The sequence below is a fragment of the Protopterus annectens genome, chromosome 6.part0, assembly GCF_019279795.1.
Source record: "Protopterus annectens isolate FY-2018-M chromosome 6.part0, PAN1.0, whole genome shotgun sequence".
Lineage (NCBI taxonomy): Eukaryota > Metazoa > Chordata > Ceratodontiformes > Protopteridae > Protopterus > Protopterus annectens.
In genome coordinates, this window is record NC_056737.1 from 1,669,229,234 (window position 1) to 1,669,248,712 (window position 19,479).

The 19,479-nt window shown below is 45.0% G+C and overlaps 1 protein-coding gene across 3 annotated transcripts in view; it reads left to right on the forward strand.

Annotated features, from left to right (window-relative positions):
• FBXO11 (F-box protein 11) overlaps nucleotides 1–19,479 on the forward strand; it is a 2,134,039-nt gene that overhangs the window by 1,588,667 nt on the left and 525,893 nt on the right. For all 3 annotated transcript variants that reach the window (XM_044075082.1, XM_044075080.1, XM_044075081.1), the window contains exon 17: nucleotides 1,269–1,345. In XM_044075082.1, the coding sequence (XP_043931017.1) occupies nucleotides 1,269–1,345 (77 nt within the window). The remainder of the gene's footprint in view (nucleotides 1–1,268; nucleotides 1,346–19,479) is intronic.

Genomic DNA, 19,479 nt, shown 5'->3' on the forward strand with positions numbered 1-19,479 from the left:
CAGATATAACAAACATATATTCATTGTACAGGTGCAGAGTCTTCCTTGGTCAGTATTTATTTTTTTGCCAGTCACTTATGTTTGGGCAGTCCTGCCATCTAGAGTATTTTGCTGAACTTCCTGGAAACCATACAAGAGAGTTTTTATATATCACTTGTTTGTTTTTGTTGTCCTTTTCTACATATTATATTTGCTCAGTTGGTGAACTGGTGAGTGGCTGTACACATATAGTCTGGTGCATGATGTCTTTGTCAGCTGGCTGGGTGCATAAACACATGCTCTTCTAAATCTGTGACCTGAAGATTAAGGAAAGGAAGTTTTATATGGCAGGGCTAAAAATCTGTACAGTCTACCACTGAGGACGACTAACAGATCAACTAATGCATTAAGTACAACTCTGCTGTTTGCGTGCTGGATAACATGCAGTGTATTGAGAGATACCATCCAGTAATTAGTCTGAATATTGTAGGCTGGGAAATTGGAAGGAAGCATATACGATGCTGCCACAGTTTCATTACTAAAGGCATTAGGCTCCATGGAGCAAATGTATAAAGCCTTGACTGTGGTTCGTGTGACCTGACATGATCTATTGTCAGACTGGGTGCTGCAGGAACTGAGAGTGAGAATGATCTGCCAACACCAGCTCACCCACCCTTATGGGAGTTGACAGTCTGATCCTCTGCGGTGCCAGCATCTAATGGAAAGTAACTTGCAGAGCATAAAGCTAGAATGTGTACTGTGTTCTTCTAAACTGTGTCCAAGTGGTAGTGTTTAGGGGGATTATGCAAGAAGACATATACCCACAGAAGGAGGAATAACAGGCCTCTCCTGTCTTTGAGCACACATGTCAAGCTCTATGGAGGAGTTGAGTCCAGAAAATGGAAACCCCTCATGACTACCTGAATGATCGATTCTCAGCCACCCCTTACATTGGTATGGCAAAAGAATGGTCATAGCAGAGGCTAGATTGTCAGCAGGCATTGTGGCCAGTGTAAGGCTACATAAAAAAAAAATCTGTATTTGCCTTGATGAGATAACAGTGGACTAGTGTAACTAGTTTATAAAGAAAAGGAAAAACTATTGAAGTAAGTTAGTCTGTTACTTTTATGGTGAGTAATTTACTTATTTTCTTTGTAGAAACTTTAAAAGAAAGATCAAAAGATTAAACTCTAGCAATTCATGAAGTTTATTTTTTAAAAAAGTGTGTGTGGCACTAGTTTTGGGCATAACTTGCTATTTTATGTTATATATTTTCCTTTTGTTGACAGAACTGGCAGTAATCCTAAAATCAGACGCAATAAAATATGGGGCGGTCAGAATGGAGGTATTTTAGTTTACAATTCTGGTAAGTTCAAAGTTCTTGTAAAAAGTACTCATCCTTTGTTTTTTGTTCTTTAGGCAAGGCTTTGATTTTTTATGTGGTGTGAAAATCTGACGTGGGTCCAAGAAAGCATCCTGCCTTATTTCAACTGCTGTCCCATTCTATAAATGACTGCAGTTTTTTTTCTGTTAGGATGATGTAATGGTATAGAAGCTAGCATGCTACACTTTTTTCTTTTCAGAAAAGTCTGTTTAGATTAGATGTGTCCAGCCTGCGGCCCTCAGAGCTTTGCCATGTGGCCTTCTACCTCTAACTCCAACATCGATGTACACATGCCCCAAAACACTTTTTTGTTGTATTTTTCGTGCCTGTGACCTGTAACTCTAACATCGGTGTGTGCATCCACCAAAGCATCCATGTTCATCGTGCATACAGCTGCAGTCATAACAGATGGGGTTTTCCTGCCGTCAGGCGGGTCCTCGGTCAGCCTAATTCCAAAGTTTAGGTCCGGCGTCAGTTGTCATCGCCTCTTCCCTGACGTCAGTGCGACAGGGGTATAAAAGAACCAGCCGACGCCATTTTCTTCAGTCTTTCTTGCCACGCGGTGCCCGAAGCAGAAGCAGTTCGCAAGTGCCGGTCGGCCAGCTCCTGAGATTACGAATATTTTTCAACCGAAGTCTTCTTGAAAGCTAAGTACCCCATTGGGGAAACTTTTCTTGCCTCAGACCGATGTCAGACAAAGTTAATAATTGCATTTCATGTGGGAAGCAAATACCACATAAGGATTTTCATTCCCTCTGCATACCTTGCTTAGGCCTAGACCACAACGTCTCGGCCTGTCGTTTTTGTGCTACATTCAACAAACGCACTATTAAGCGTCAGGCGGAGTTCGCCCAACACTATTTTGGCAAAAAAATTAATTACATTATGTCGTCGGATACTCCCGCAGCCCCTGACTACCGACGACACTTCATTGGCGGTGTCTTCTGTGCTCGAGGTCGCAGGCTCTTCGGCCCATACCCCGGCTACAGATACCGAAGCCACTCTTGGCGGTGAAACTCAGAGTTTAGACAGACCTGCCACCTCTCAAGGTGTATACAGGCCTTCCTCTTCTTTTTCCATCAAGGCTTTCACTAAGTCTAAAGCAGCCATGCATACTAAAAGACAGGCTCCACAGGGCCCTTCTCAAAGCCCCTTGCCTAAAAAACAGATGCTCAAAATGGCTGAGGATTTGATTACTCTAATCAGGGGTTCCCAACCCCCCCCCGGACAAAAGGCCCAGAGTGGAGGAAGAATCCCCCTCCTCGGACCAGGCCTCCATTATTTCAGACCATTCTGAAGACCAGGAACATTCTTTCTCCCCTTTTGAAGATTCTGATGCAGAGGAGTCCATTCCCTCTGTCTCCCCCCCTGAGGATTACTCTTTTGGGGAAACCTTACATACCTTGAGGGAACACTTCCACTGGGAAGGCCAAGAGTATTCAGACTCCAAGAAAAGGCTTAGGGATTTCCTCTTACTCCCTCAGCACAGGCCTCTGGCTATACCCTCCTGTCTTAGACATTCTAGATGTGTATTCGGAGGCCTGCCTTAACCCAGATTCTTTACCTCCAGCTCCAGTCAAGCCAAACATGTATTACCGGGTTCCTGACTCACACCAATTCCTATACAAAAGCCATGCGGCCGACCCAGAAACTATTTCACAGGGTCCCAAGGGAATTAAGGCTTCCACTGCTAAAAATCCATTACCTTCAGAGAGAGATTCCAGAGCTTTAGAAAGGTGGGGGAAAAAGGTATACACCTCAGCCACCTTAACCATGAGAGCATTAAACTCTCAGCTCCATATGTTAAAGTACCAACAGTTTCTGTTTTCACAGTTGAGAAGCAAAATGTCGCAACCTGAACAACCAGACTTGCAGGAGTTGCAGGATTTGATACATAGTGCAGAACACGTGGGTAAACATACCTTGCAATGTGGTTTTGATGCTTTAGAGGCCTCATGTAGAGCTGCTGTTACAGGATCAGTCATACGTAGACATGCCTGGCTCAAAGAGCAAACCTTACCAGATCATGTCAAGGCTAAATTACTAGATGCCCCTCTGCAAAAAGATGTATTGTTCGGTGTTAAAGCTAAGGAGGTATTAAAGAAAATGGAGGAAAAGGCAAAATCAATGCAAACAGTGAAAGATTTCCTACAGGTACAACCTCCACGTTTCAGTAGAAATTGGCCTTCCAAAAATTGGTCCTTTCCAGCCACGGACAGACCCCAAAGAGGTAGATACAGGCGCCCGAGGGGCAGAGGACAATCTCAAGGATCATTTAGAGGCAGACAATGGCAAGCACCTACACAAAGAGGTGGTGAGGATAGTTCACAGCCATTCAGAAAGCAGAACCAATGACTTTCCCCTTTGCATGCCAAGCAAGGCTCGAATGGCAGCACCTTTAGGCGGAAAACTGGCATTATTTTTGAAAAATTGGCATATTGTCACAAAAGACAAATGGATCCTGGACATATTATAGACAGAGGCTACAGATTCCACTTTCACACCCTTCCAAAAATGAGAGGCATGCCAAACCTGCAACACAATCAAAGGGCAGAGGCACAAAAACAAATTTCAGATCTCATGGACATGAAAGCTATTCAAGAGGTACCTGCACAAGAACAGGGTCAAGGTTTTTATTCCAGACTATTCCTGGTACCAAGGAAGGGAAAAGATTGGAGACCTATTTTGGACCTATCCATCCTAAACACATTTTTACTTGTGCCAAAATTCAAGATGCTCACATTACAGCAGCTTCTTCCCATGCTGGGCAAGGAGTCTTGGCTGGTAACATTGGACCTCAAGGAGGCATACCTGCATGTCCCAGTCAGACAAGATTGCAGAAGATACCTCAGATTTCTTGCAGGTTAAACCCATTATCAATTCTCTGCATTGCCCTTTGGCTTATCTACTGTGCCCAGAGTGTTCACGAAATGCCTGGCATCAGTAATTGCCTACTGCAGACTTCAAAGGATACAAATATACCCATATCTGGACGACTGCCTGATCCAAGCGGACAGCAAGCACATACTTCTGAAACATCTGGCGTTTGTAATAATGTTGTTGAATTCTCTGGGATACACAGTCAACACAAAGAAATCAAAGCTAATACCCTCTCAAACAATAATTTTCCAGGGTGCCAGCTTGGATACAAACGCCCAGATGGCCTACCCCACGCCAGAGAAGCAAGGGCAACTAACTCAATACTTCAGAAAACTGGCAACTTTCACCAGGCTGACTGCAAGGAAAATCCTGCAGGCTCTGGGATTCATGACATCTTGCATCCTACTAATCCCATGTGCAAAGCTGCATATGAGAAAACTTCAATGGTACCTAAAAAAACCTATGGTCTCAACACAGCCACAGTTTGGAAACAATAATACCACTGATTCCATGTCTTCAAAAGGAATTTCTGTGGTGAGCTCAAGCATGCCAAAGAAACACAGGTCTCCCATTCTGCAAGCCTCAAGCAAATCAAGTCATCACAACTGATGCCTCAGACTACGCCTGGGGGGCGCACATGACAGATCGGTGCATTCAGGGCAAATGGTCCCAAAAAGAAAATCACCTACACATCAATCAAAAGGAAATGCTAGCAGTAATAAATGCTATTATAGCTTTCAAAGACCTACTGCATCCCGGCCAGCTACTGATAAGGACAGACAACACCACAGTAATGTGGTACATAAACAAACAGGGAGGAATCCCTAGCCATGTCTCTTTGGAACATGGCTCTGGAATTACAAATCGAACTTCAAGCACAGTACCTGCCAGGCAAAGAAAACACGCTGGCAGACAACCTAAGCAGAAATATGACAGATCCACATGAATGGAAGTTGCATCCTCAAGTGTTTACAAAGATAATTCAAGCATGGGGAAGGCCAGACATAGATCTCTTTCCTCCCACAGAAATCACCAGTTGGCAAAATTCTGTTCAAGGACCTTTCACCCACAGGCCTGGAAAGTGGACGCACTCTCTTTCAGTTGGAAAACAATGACAGTTTATGCCTTTCCACCTCTTCCTCTGCTGCCCAAAGTTCTATTAAAAACCAGAGCAGACAGACCAAAGATGATTCTCATTGCTCCAGACTGGCCAAGACAACACTGGTACCCACTCTGAGAAGCCTGACACATTCTCCACCATGGATCCTGCCTCTAATGCCTCTTCTACTGACTCAGCACAACTTCAAAACCCTTCACAGTCAGCTGAAAACACTCAATCTAGCCGCATGGAAAATTCCTTAAATTCACAACAGACCCTACTCTCCAAGGAGGTGCAGGATGTCATTTTGGAGGCCAGAAGGCCTTCTACTAGAAAAGCCTACTCCGCAAAATGGAAACGGTTTTGTGCCTGGAATGAGAAAAAGGGTCAGAACCCTGGAATACTGAATTTACCTCAAATATTACAGTATCTAGCTGAGATGCTAAGCAGTGGACTTTCATTCTCCTCCATCAAAATCCATGCCTCAGCAATTTCTGCAGAATACAACACTGATCCTCCTTTATTCTCTCACCCCTTCTTAAGACAGTTCCTCAGAGGGGCTAAGAATATAAAACCCCCAAGGAAACAACCAGTACCTGCTTGGGACTTCAATTTCATTCTAGAAAAACTGACCTTGCCTCCTTTTGAGCCAGCTGCTTCAGCAGAACTGCAATATTTGTCCTGGAAAACAGCCTTCCTTCTGGCTATCACCTCAGCTCGCAGGGTTTCGGAACTACAAGCCCTCATGGCTGTGCAGCCTTTCATCATTTTCCATCAGGACAGTTTCCTTACGAACCATTCCGTCCTTTATGCCAAAGGTAGTATCCAGGGTAGCCTTGAATCAGGCTATCCACTTGCCTACCTTTTACCCTAATCCTCAAAACAAAGGGGAGAGACTACTACATTCCTTGGACATTCACAGACAGCTGTGTTATTATTTGGACAGAACAAAGCCTTTCAGAAAATCAGAGCAACTCTGTGTCCTATGCTACGGGAGCTCAAGGAATGTCTATTTCCAAACAGACAATTTCAAAATGGATAGCCCACTGCATACATTTTTGTTGATCTTTTCATGGTAAAACTGTACCTGCAGGCATCAGATCTCACTCCACAAGGGCCACAGGTACCTCTGCAGCTTTCCTCAGGGGGGGTTCCTACCAAAGATATTTTGGAAGCAGCCACTTGGAGTTCTGTACATACGTTCTCCAAGCACCATCACCTACCATTATACTCCAAATCTAGAGCAGGCTTTGCCACTGCAGTCTTGCAGGGCATCCTGGCTCCTCCTAGTTCCACCTAGTGCCTACCACCCTTTTTTAGATTTGGGATTCTACCCATCTGTTATGACTGCAGCTGTATGCATGATGAACATAGTACAGTTTTGTACCTACCATGAATGTAGATGTTCGAGTGCTAATACAGCTGCAGTCCAGGATGTCCTTCAACGATGCATCTGCAGTCCTTACAAATGGGTTGTCCTGTCGTCAGGCAGCCCTTCGGTCGGCCGGATTCCAAAGTCTGGGTCTGGCTTCGGCTGGTGTCGCGCTTCACCCGACGTCATAGCTGCAGTTCTTCGGGTATAAAGGCATCAGCCGACGCCATTTTCCTCAGTCTTTCTTGCCGCGTGGCGCCCGAAGCAGAAGCTGTTCGCAAGTGCGGTCGGTCAGATCCAGAGATTACTACTACGAATACTACTTGAAGACTTCTAAAAAGCTAAGTACCCCGTTGGGGACTCTCTCTTGCCTCAGCCGATGTCAGAAAAAGTGAATAACTGTTTAACTTGTGGGAAACAAATACCTCATAAAGATTTCCACTCTTACTGCTTACCTTGTTTAGGCCCAGACCACGACGTAGCAGCTTGTCTAGCCTGTGCTTCTTTTAACCGACGGACGCTTAGACGCCGGTCGGATTTTGCAGAGCAGTTTTTCGGCTCTGATTTTGCTTATATCATGCCGTCGGATCCTCCGACTTCACAAATAACCAAAAAACGCAGGGAAAAGGACCGACACTCGCGGTCCGCGGTTTCGGCCGAAACCGCGGTTAAGCCAACCACGAGTGTCTCTGTTTCGGCTGAAACCGAGCAAGTGGTTCTTCCCCCAGCCGAAAGCATGCCTTCTACCGAGGCCTCTTCTAACCTGGTGGAATCAGCTTCTGAAATCCAACCTGCAGTTGTGGTTTCTCAGGAATTATCTGACACTATTCACTTGGATGTTTCAACCCCTGCACGTGGAGCTGCTAGGCCTCCTGCAGCCATGTCTATTAAGGCCTTTGCCAGGGCTAAAGCAGCTAAAGCTACAAAAACGGTGCCTGTTAAGCCCCCCTCTCACAGGCCCAGCACCAGTTCCCATATGCTTTCTTTGGCTGAGGATCTCATTTCTTTAATTCATGGCTCCCAACCTCATCCAGACTGGACCTCTCATCCACCTCCAGAGAAGAGGCCTAGAGCAGAGCCCCCAGAGCCTGTATCCACAGATGATTCCTCTGATGACTCAGATCATACAGACCCTCCTGAGGCTCCTTATTCTCCTTACGAAGACTCTGATGGTGAAGAGTCCATTCCTTCAGCCTCTCCACCTGAGGAATTTTCCTTTGGGGAAACCTTGCATGCTATGAGGGAACAATTTCAGTGGCAGGGCCAAGATTTCTCAGACTCCAGAAAAAGGCTTAGAACCTTTCTACATTTGCCACAACATAGGCCTTTAGCTATACCTCCAGTTCTTTCTGTTGTAGATGATGCATTTAATGATGCTTGCACTGCCCCTGATTCATTACCTCCGGCCCCTGCTAAGCCCGATAGGTTCTACAGGGTCCCGGACACTCATCACCATTTATATAAGGCTCCTTTTGCTGATCCAGAGACTATCTCCCAGGGCCCTAAAGCTGTAGCAACTGCATCTGCTAAAACCCCCCTCTGAAAGGGAATCCAGGTCCTTAGAGCGTTGGGGTAAAAAAGTTTACACCTCTGCTACTTTGTCAGCTAGGGCTTTGAACTGCCAATTTCATATGATTAAATATCAAGAGTTTATGCTAGACCAGTTAACTAAAAAACTGTCCTCTGAAGAATCTCTAGATAAGAAATATGTTCAGGAAATGGTACATAACATACAGCAGGTTAGTAACCATTCTTTAAAATGTGGCTGTGATGCACTGGAGGCTTCCTTTAGATCAGCCATGACTGGTACAGTTATCAGGAGACATGCATGGTTGAAAGAGCAGGCATTACCTGACCATGTCAAATCAAAGCTTTTAGATGCTCCCATGGACAAAGTCAATTTATTTGGATCCCCTGCACAGCAGGTACTAAAAAAGATGGAAGAGAAGGCGAAATCTGTACAAACAGTGAAAGATTTCTTACAGGTTCAACCTCCAAGGTTTAGCAGGAACTGGCCCTCCAAGAATTGGTCCTTTCCGGACTCCTCTAAGACACAAAGAGGCAGGAATAGGCATTCAAGAGGCAGAAACCAATCCAGGGGTGCCTACAGGGGACGCCAGTGGCAAGGTAACCAGCGAGGCACAGATGCAGCCACCACCACTGCAACACCACAATCACAGTGACTTGGCTGTGGCACCGCCTACCAGGGAACAACTGGAAGCACCCTTAGGCGGAAAGCTGACATTATTTTCAAAGAACTGGCATTGCATCACAAGGGAAAAATGGATTTTGCAAACTATAGACCAAGGTTACAGGTTCCATTTCCATACTCTACCAGCAAAGAGAGGAATGCCAAACCTACCACCTACTCAAAGGGCAGAAGCTCTAAAGCAAATATCTCAATTATTAAGAATGAGAGCTGTGGAAAAAGTACCATCTGTGGAACAAGGAAAGGGATTTTACTCCAGACTCTTCCTGGTACCAAGAAAAGAGGGCAAATGGCGGCCTATTCTGGACCTGTCCGCTTTAAACACATTCCTCATAGTTCCAAAATTCAAAATGCTGACCCTACAGCAGCTCCTTCCCATGCTGGGCAAGGAGTCTTGGCTGGTAACTCTAGATCTCAAGGAGGCATACCTGCACGTCCCCATACGACCAAATTGCAGAAGATACCTCAGATTTCTTGCAGGATCAGAGCATTATCAATTCTCAGCATTGCCCTTTGGCTTCTCTACTGCGCCCAGAGTGTTCACGAAATGCCTGGCATCAGTAATTGCATATTGCAGACTTCAGGGAATCCAGATTTACCCCTACCTTGGACGACTGCCTGATACAAGCGGACAACAAAAGCAAGCTAACAGAAGACTTACAAAGAGTCATTTACCTGCTGCAAGCCCTGGGATATACAGTCAATATAAAAAAGTCAAGGCTGATTCCATCCCAAAGAATAACCTTTCTGGGTGCAGAGCTGGACACATCAAAGCAAATGGCATCCCTAACTGCAGAAAAGAAAGAGCAACTACCTCTCTACTTCTTGGCATTAACAAAGCAGAACCATCTAACTGCAAGGAAAGTACTGCAAGCCCTAGGCTTCATGGCATCCTGCATAATTCTGGTCCCTCATGCCAGGCTGCATATGAGAAAGCTACAGTGGTACCTAAAGAATTTGTGGTCTCAACACAAGCACAGCCTAGAAACCAAAATTCCAATAATCCCATGCCTGAAGCAAGAGTTCCTATGGTGGGCTCAGGCCTGTCAATCAAACACAGGATTGCCCTTCTGCAACAGTCAACCAAGCCAAACCATCACGACAGATGCATCAGACCTCGGTTGGGGGCACACATGCTGGACAAGTGCATACAAGGCTTATGGACTCAAGACCAGCTGCGCCTGCACATAAATCTAAAGGAAATGCTGGCAGTAAAATTGGCAATCCAGTCATTCAGACCATTTCTCCAAGAAGGTCAGTTGATGATAAGGACAGACAACACCACAGTTATGTGGTACATCAACAAACAGGGAGGCACACATTCATACCCTCTATGCGGCTGGCACTGGACCTATGGAATGTGGCTCTGAGCTACAACATTCAGTTACAAGCAATTTTTGTACCGGGAAAAGAAAACATTCTAGCAGACATACTAAGCAGAACTACAACGGATGCCCACGAATGGATGCTGCATCCGGACATCTTCAAAGCCATCACAAGAGAATGGGGATTACCACAAATAGACTTATTTGCATCCCCACTCAATCACCAGCTAAAGAGATTCTGCACAAGGACGTACCACCCACTTGCTTGGAAGGTGGACTCCCTATCTTTCAGTTGGAAGAACCTGACAGCATACGCATTCCCACCACTTCCTTTGATGCACAAGGTGCTTTTGAAGATCAAAGAGGAACGTCCACGGATCATTCTGATAGCTCCAGACTGGCCAAGGCAACATTGGTACCCATTGCTGAGGAGCATGTCTCGGGAACAAATATGGCCACTACCTCTGATCCCATTGCTGTTAACACAGAACAACTGCAACATCCTGCATCCAAACCTGAAAACTCTGCAGCTAACTGCCTGGAACATTACATAAGAACAGTTAACCCAAATTTATCCCAAAGGGTTAAGGACATAATCCTTGAGGCTCGTAGACCTTCAACAAGAAAAAAATTATGCAGCAAAATGGAAAAGTTGTCTCATTTGGAGTACTGCAAAGGGAGAAGATGTGGCACTGGCAAACATAGCCAACATCCTGGAGTACTTGGCAGAGCTCTTCCATACAGGCCTGTCCTATTCTTCCATCAAGATACATGCATCAGCCATTTCAGCAGAATACAGCTTGGATCCCCCTGTCTTCTCGCATCCTCTGCTCAGACAGTTTCTGAGAGGAATTAAAAATGTAAAACCTCCCAGGAAATCACCATTGCCAGCATGGGACTTGAATTTTGTGCTAGAAAAATTGACACTTCCCCCTTTCGAACCAGCAGCAACAGCAGAATTACAATACTTATCCTGGAAGACTGCTTTCCTGCTGGCAATCACCTCAGCAAGAAGGGTCTCTGAACTACAGGCATTAATGGCAGTGCAACCCTTCCTGATCTTCCATCAAGATAGAGTGTCCATGAGAACAAATCCTACATTTATGCCTAAGGTGGTATCCAGAGTGTCTTTAAATCAGGCTATCCACCTACCTACATTCTTCCCCAACCCTCAGAACAGGGGAGAAAGACTGTTGCATACCTTGGATGTACATAGACAATTACGCTACTACCTGGACAGGACTAAGTCCAATAGAAGAAAAACTGACCAGCTTCTGGTAGCATATGCAACAGGAAAGGAAGGAAAACCAATTTCAAAGCAGACAATCTCCAAATGGATAGGAAATTCCATTAGATTTTGTTACTCCTACCATGGAAAGAAAACTCCAGAGAACATCAGGCCTCACTCCACAAGGGCTACAGCCACTACCACAGCTTTCTTACGAGGAGTGGCTACCAAGGACATTATAGAGGCTGCTACTTGGACCTCCGTGCATACATTTGCCAAGCATTACAATTTACCTTTATACTCTAGATCCCGAGCAGGTTTTGCCACTGCTGTTTTGCAAGGGATCCTAACTACACCATAATCTTTCCTTTTTTCCTCCTCCCCTAGTTTAGCTATGGTATTCTACCCATTTGTAAGGACTGCAGATGCATCCTTGAAGGACATAGTACAGATGTTCTTCATCTCACATTGCTGCAGTCCTTACATATGGGTAGTCCGCTGTCCTCGGTTGGCCCGAATACCAAAGTATTAGGCTGACGTCGGTCATGGGCGCCTAGATCTGACATCAGAGCGTCAGGGTATAAAAGCGCATGACCGACGTCATATCCTCAGTCTTTTTTGCCGCATGGTCCGATGCAGAAGCAGCGTTTGCAAGTGCCGTTCGGCGTTATGAAATTTTCGTATTCTGAGTTTCAGACCGAAACCAAGTTGGGCTAAGTACCCCGTTGGGGAATATATTTGTTTTTCTTGCCTCAGTTAATTCCGGATGTCAGAAAAAGTGAATAATTGTATTTCTTGTGGGAAACAGATACCGCATAGGGATTACCACTCTCTTTGTATTCCTTGTTTGGGACCTGAGCACGGCGTCGGGTGTCGCTTTGTGCTAGGTTTAATAAGCGCACCATTAAACGTAGGTTAGATTGCGCTAGGCTTGTCTTGTAAGCGGTGTAATTATAATATGCCGTCGGATCCTCCGGCGCCGCCAAGAAGCGCAAAGACAAATCATTAAAGTCCAGGCAGGATGAGTCGTCCGTTCCGGACGCCGGTTCTTTAGAAACTACGGTGGAATCTGTGGATCCAGCCGAGGTTTCAGTTGAGTCTCAGGGGGAGGCTTTAATTTTGCAAGATGTGGCCTCTCAGGAGTCAGGTCAGGCTGAGGGGCCTCTCAGGTTGCTGTTCTCCCTTCCTTGCCTAAGGTGGTTAGGCCTTCTCCTTCTGTCTCTAGGGCTCCTTCCAAAGGCAGGCCTGGTTTGCCTTCCACGGGTGTCAGTCCTAGTTCTGCAGGTTCTGTGCCTAAAAAACACATGCTTAAAATGGCAGAAGATTTAATTTCTTTAATCAGAGGTTCTATGCCCCTCCTGATAAGAGGCCTAGGGTGGAGCCAGAGGTGGAAAGTTTGGAGCAGGCTTCAGATTACTCAGAGTCTTGCTGAAGACATTCAGGATTTTCCTCCTTATTCTGATTCAGGCAGAGGATTCCACTCCTTCTGCTTCTCCTCCAGAGGATTTTTCTTTTCAGAAACCCTGCATTCTATGAGGGAACATTTTAAATGGGAAGGTCAGGATTTCTCAGATTCCCGAAAGAGGCTTAGGGAATTTTTGTTTTTACCACAACATAGGCCCTTTGCTATACCTCCTGTTTTGGATGTTGTTCAAGACGTTTTCTCCGAGGCTTCCCTTAATCCAGACTCTCTGCCTCCTGCCAGTTAAGCCAGATAGGTATTACAGAGTACCTGAGGCTCATAAATATCTGTATAAGAGTCCAAGGGCTGACCCAGAAACTATTGGCCAGGGACCTAAGGGTATCAGGGCTTCTGTTGTAAAGAATCCAGTTCCTATAGATAAAGATGCTAGAGCTTTGGATAGATGGGGTAAGAAAGTGTATACCTCTTCCACTTTAGCAATGAGGGCTTTGAATTGCCAGTTTCATATGTTGAAGTATCAGAATTTTCTCCTTTCTCAACTAAAATCTAAAGTGGATGCTTTGGCAGAGGGCATAGAGTGTAAAGAATTACAGGATTTGGTACATGCCTCTGAACAGGTGGGTAAGCATTCTTTGCAGTTTGGTTTCGATGCTTTGCAGGCTTCTTCCAGGGTGGCTGCCACTGGTTCAGTTATTCGCAGGCACGCCTGGCTTAAGGATCAGAATTTGTCAGAGCATGTTAAAACTAGAATTTTGGATGCTCCTTTACAGTCTGAAGTTTTGTTTGGTTCTCCTGTGGAGTCTGTCTTGAAGAAAATGGAAGACAAGGCTAAGTCTATGCAGACTGTTAAAGATTTTTTGCAGGTGCAGCCTCCTAAGTTTAGCAAGAATTGGCCTACTAAGGGATGGGCTTATCCTTCTTCTGATTTACAGTCTAGGGGTAGATCTAGACGTGGTAGGGGCAGAGCTCAGAGTTCTTTCAGGCCTAGAACATGGAGTTCACCTGCACAATCTACAGGTGAGGGCAGGGGCCAGTCCTTTCGTAAACAGGCCCAATGACCTGCATCTTCAGCTGCCAGATTCTTCCTGTCTGGCAGCTCCTTTGGGAGGAAAGTTGGCACTCTTCAAGCAGAACTGGCTTTTAATCACCCAGGACAAATGGGTGTTGGACATTATAGACCGAGGCTACAAGTTTTATTTCCATACAGTGCCTCCTTTCAAAGGCATGCCCAGACGTTCCTCCTCAGCAAAGGGTAGAGGCTCACAAGCAGATTTCTTTACTTCTTCAAATGGGGGCTATACAGCAGGTCCCTCTGTCAGAAGTGGGCCTAGGATTTTATTCTCGCCTGTTTCTAGTACCAAAGAAAGGAAACACTTGGAGGCCAATTTTGGATTTATCTATCCTCAACACATACCTGGACATTCCAAAATTCAAAATGTTGACGTTGCAACAACTTCTACCTCTGTTGGGCAAAGATCACTGGATGGTAACTCTGGATCTCAAAGAGGCTTATCTTCATGTTCCTATCAGGCCCAGTTGCAGGAGATACCTGCGTTTTCGGGCTGGGACTTTACATTATCAGTTCTCTGCATTGCCCTTTGGCTTATCTACTGTGCCCAGGGTGTTCACAAAGGTTCTGGCTCCAGTGATAGCCTTCTTACGGTTAAGAGGAATACAAATGTATCCTTATTTGGACGATTGCCTGATTCTTGCTCAAGACAAGTACGAACTTCTTCATCATCTACAGTATGTGATGGCAGTGTTAAGGTGCCTAGGGTATTCTATGAACGAAACAAAGTCCAGTCTAGTACCCTCTCAGGAAATGTGCTTTCTGGGTGTGAGACTGAATACAGCTTCCCAGATGGCCTTTTTGACCCCGGACAAACAAAAGAACCTTACACTTTACTTCCATCAATTGTCTCTACGGTCCAGGCTGACTGCAAGGACAGTCCTTCAAGCCTTGGGGTTCATGGCATCTTGTATTCTGGTGCTTCCCAATGCCAAACTGCATATGAGGAAGCTACAATGGTATCTCAAAAATGTATGGACACAACACTGCCAAGATCTGGACACTGTCATTCAAATAATACCTTGCATTCAAAAGGAATTTTTGTGGTGGGCTCAGGAATGTCACCTAAACAAGGGACTCTCTGTGACGACCAGAGGCGAGTCAGATTTTAACGACAGATGCCTCGGACAAGGCTTGGGGAGCACACCTCAATGGAAAATGGGTTCAAGACACGTGGCCTGCCAGACTTCAGCATTTACATATCAACTTGAAGGAGATGTTAGCAGTCCAATTTGCATTGATGGCTTTCAAGGATGTACTTCACCCAGGGCAAGTGTTGATTCTAACAGACAACACAACTGTCATGTGGTACATCAACAAGCAAGGGGGAACCCATTCGTACCCTCTTTGCAGGCAAGCTATGATTTTGTGGGAGACTGCTCTGTTTACACCTCAATCTTCAGGCAAGGTTTCTACCAGGAGAACAGAACTCCTTAGCAGATGTTTTGAGCAGACAAATAGTGGATCCCCACGAGTGGAAATTGGATCCTCATGTATTTCGAAAATTGACAGTGATATGGGGAACTCCAGACATAGATCTGTTCGCTTCTCCACTAAATTTCCAGTTGCCAAAGTTTTGCACAGAAATGTTTCATCCCACAGCTTGGAAAGTGGATGCTCTATCATTCAGTTGGAGCAATCTTCACGTCTATGCCTTTCCGCCTCTGCCTCTCCTCCCCAAGGTACTCTTGAAGGTCAGACAAGACAAGCCCTCCATGATTCTAATAGCTCCAGATTGGCCTCGACAGCACTGGTACCCTCTGCTGAGGAGTTTAGTGGGAGCCTCCATGGCCTTTGCCTTGATTCCACCTTTTGTCTCAGGAGGGCAATCATTTCCTCAATGTCAGGATTCAGTCCCTGCATCTAACAGCCTGGCATATTCTGTTCTAGAACCTGGAGGGTCGCAGCTTCCACAACAAGTTTTGAATGTTATTTTGGAGGCCAGAAGGCCTAGTACAAGGAAAGTTTATGCTGATAAATGGAGGAGATTTTTAATTTGGAGCAAAACAAAGAGCTTTGATGTTTCCAGGCCTGATTTAAGTGTTTCTCTTCAATATCTTACAGAATTATTAGACAAGGGTTTGTCTTTCTCCTCTATAAAAGTTCATGCTGCAGCCATTTCTGCTCACTATGACTGTGACCCTCCATTATTCTCTCATCCTTTGTTTAAGCAATTTCTTAGAGGGCAAAGAACATAAGACCCCCGTAGAGCTCCTACTCCTGCCTGGGATCTCAATTTTGTGTTGGAAAAACTTACTTTACCTCCTTTTGAACCTGCAGCTACTGCTGAGTTAAAGTTTTTGTCTTGGAAGACTGCTTTTTTGTTGGCCATTACGTCTGCTAGAAGGGTTTCTGAATTACAGGCTCTTATGGCAGTTGAACACTTCCTAATTTTTCATAAGGATAGGGTATCTCTGCGTACTAATCCTACTTTTATGCCTAAAGTGATTTCAAAGGTGGCCTTGAACCAATCAATTCATTTGCCTACTTTTTATGCAGATCCCCAAAATAAAGGGGAGAAAATTTTGCACACTTTGGATATTCACAGGCAGTTGCGTTATTATTTGAGCAGGACTAAAGGGTTCAGACAGTCTCAGCAGTTGTTTGTTTCTTTTGCTTTAGGTTCTCAGGGGAAACCTGTTTCAAAACAAACTATTTCTAAGTGGATTGGCTTTTGTATTGCTTTTTGTTATTCTCATCATGGTAAGGAGGTTCCGGCTGGAATCAGACCTCACTCCACTAGGGCTACTGCCACTTCTACAGCTTTTAAGGAGTAGCTACTAAAGATATTTTGGAAGCAGCTACTTGGAGTTCAGTGCATACTTTTTCTAAACATTACCACCTTCCTCTTTATTCCAAATCTAGGGCTGGATTTGCCACTGCAATCTTACAGGGCATTTTGGCAGCTCCCAATGCTTTATGATTTTGCCAGCCTCCCTTTACCTCTGCTTTGGGATTCTACCCATATGTAAGGACTGCAGCAATGTGAGATGAAGAACATAGTACAGTTTTGTACCTACCATAAATGTAGATGTTCGAAGATCCTCATTGCTGCAGTCCAATTTACCCTCCCTCCTTCCCCTCTGTAGTTTGGAATAATTGTATGGTTTGGGTGGTAGCTGTTATTTGTACATGCCTTTTGGGAAGTATTCTATTTTTGGCTGTGGCCTTTCTTTTTAGGGCCTTCTGACATCTGGGGCAAGAAAAGACTGAGGATATGACGTCGGTCATGCGCTTTTATACCCTAACGCTCTGATGTCAGATCTAGGCGCCCATGACCGACGTCAGCCTACTTTGGTATTCGGGCCGACTGAGGACAGCGGACTACCCATATGTAAGGACTGCAGCAATGTGGATCTTCGAACATCTACATTTATGGTAGGTACAAAACTGTACTTTTTGTACCTACCATAAATGTAGATGTCCGATAGGAATGCATCTGCAGTCAGGATTACCCACCCACCTTCCCCTCTGTGGTACTCCTAGGGTATTTGCCATCCTTCAGCTAGCTTGGGGGGGATCTATTATGGTGTATTTGTTTGTATATATGTACATACATGCTTATTTTATGTGTTTGCTCTCTACTATTTGGGAACATTGGCATTTATCCAAATTTAGCCATCCAAGAGGGCACCTGGCATCTGGGGCAAGAAACACTGAGGAAAATGGCGTCAGCTGATGCCTTTATACCCGAAGAACTGCAGCTATGATGGGTGAAGCGCGACACCAGCCGAAGCCAGACCCAGACTTTGGAATCCGGCCGACCGAAGGGCTGCCTGACGACAGGACAACCCATTTGTAAGGACTGCAGATGCATTCCTATCGGACATCTACATTTATGGTAGGTACAAAACTGTACTTTTCCCTCCCTCCTTCCCCTTTTGGGAGAGGCCTAATGGCTAACACCTCCTCATACAACCTGATTGGGGTATTCTTTTATGGTGTATTTGCTTGCAACTACTGTTTTTTGATTATATTGCATTGCATTATTACATAAATTTATGTATTGCCTTCCTTCTGGGGGCACCTGACATCTGGGGCAAGAAAAACTGAAGAAAATGGCGTCGGCTGGTTCTTTTATACCCCTGTTGCACTGATGTCAGGGAAGAGGCGACGACAACCGATGCCGGACCTAGACTTTGGAATTCGGCTGACCGAGGACCCGCCTGACTGCAGGAAAACCCCATGTGTTATGACTGCAGCTGTATTAGCACTCGAACATCTTCATTTATGGTAGGTACAAAACTGTACTTTCTAGTTTTGATTTTTTTGCGCCAAAGAAGGGTCTGTGTGTTCACGCCATTATTTTGTGCCAAAAAATCAATGTGTGTACCAAAAAATCAATGTGTGTGTTTTTGCTGAAGAGGGACTCGTCTATGGATTTGCTGCCATTGCCTTTTAAAGAGACAGCACTTAACCTGTGTTAATAGGCAAGTATGGTGCGAGTGAGTGCATGCATGAAAGCAGAATGTTTGTGTGCGTGAAAGTAGAAGAGTGTGTGTGTGTTTGTGTGCATGACAGAGGGACAGAGAGAGACACATGCACAAAGAGGCTAACGTACAAACAAGTTAACTCACAAATACATCCTACATTAAAAGTACGCTTTCATTAAATTGCAGCTTTTCTGACTGGGAGAGTGTTGTATTGAATATGAAATCATAGATCTAAACTGTGTGGATTTTCGAAAAATGTCTGGATTTTTGCCTCCTCTTCCAATTTGTGTCTCTTGCTTGGGAAATAAAAGTAGTCACCCAAGGTAATGCAGTCCCAGGGAGTAAGAATGAGACAGCAGCCTAGGGTTAATGGGTCAGTAGTGGATTGGCTAATGTGGGACTGTAGCATATAAAGTTTATTTTTTTTTTGACAAACAAAAAAAATCACCCAGTACTGTTTTGTCATTGGTGGGTTCTAAGCAGTGGTAGAGTGGACAACAGTAAGCATAACTTTGGTGGGTCATCAATACTGGCAAATCAGGTGGGCACAATGTCATTTTTTAAATGCTGGGGGTTTTAGTGTGTATGTGTTTGTGTTGGGAGTGCTGCAGTAGTAGATGATTAATAAAGACATAGACTTACAAACTGTGGAGAATGATGTCCTTCAAGAATGCAACTGCAGTCATAACATGTGGGTTGTCCTGCCTCAGGCAGCCCTCGGTCGGCCGGATTCCAAAGTCTGGGTCCGACGTCGGCTGATGTCGCAATTTTCTCCGACGTCAGAGCGGTTGGAGTACATAAGCATCAGCCGACGCCATTTTCTCCAGTCTTTCTTGCCGCGCGGTGCCCGAAGCAGAAGCAGTTCGCAAGTGCCGGTCGGTCAGCTCCTGTATTCTACGATACCGAAGTTATCAAAAAAGCTAAGTACCCCGTTGGGGACCTTTTCTTGCCTCAGCCAATGTCAGAAATTACTGAAAAAGTTAACAATTGTTTTTCTTGTGGTAAACAAATACCTCATAAGGATTTCCACTCTTACTGCCTCCCTTGCCTGGGCCCAGACCACGACGTCTCGGCCTGT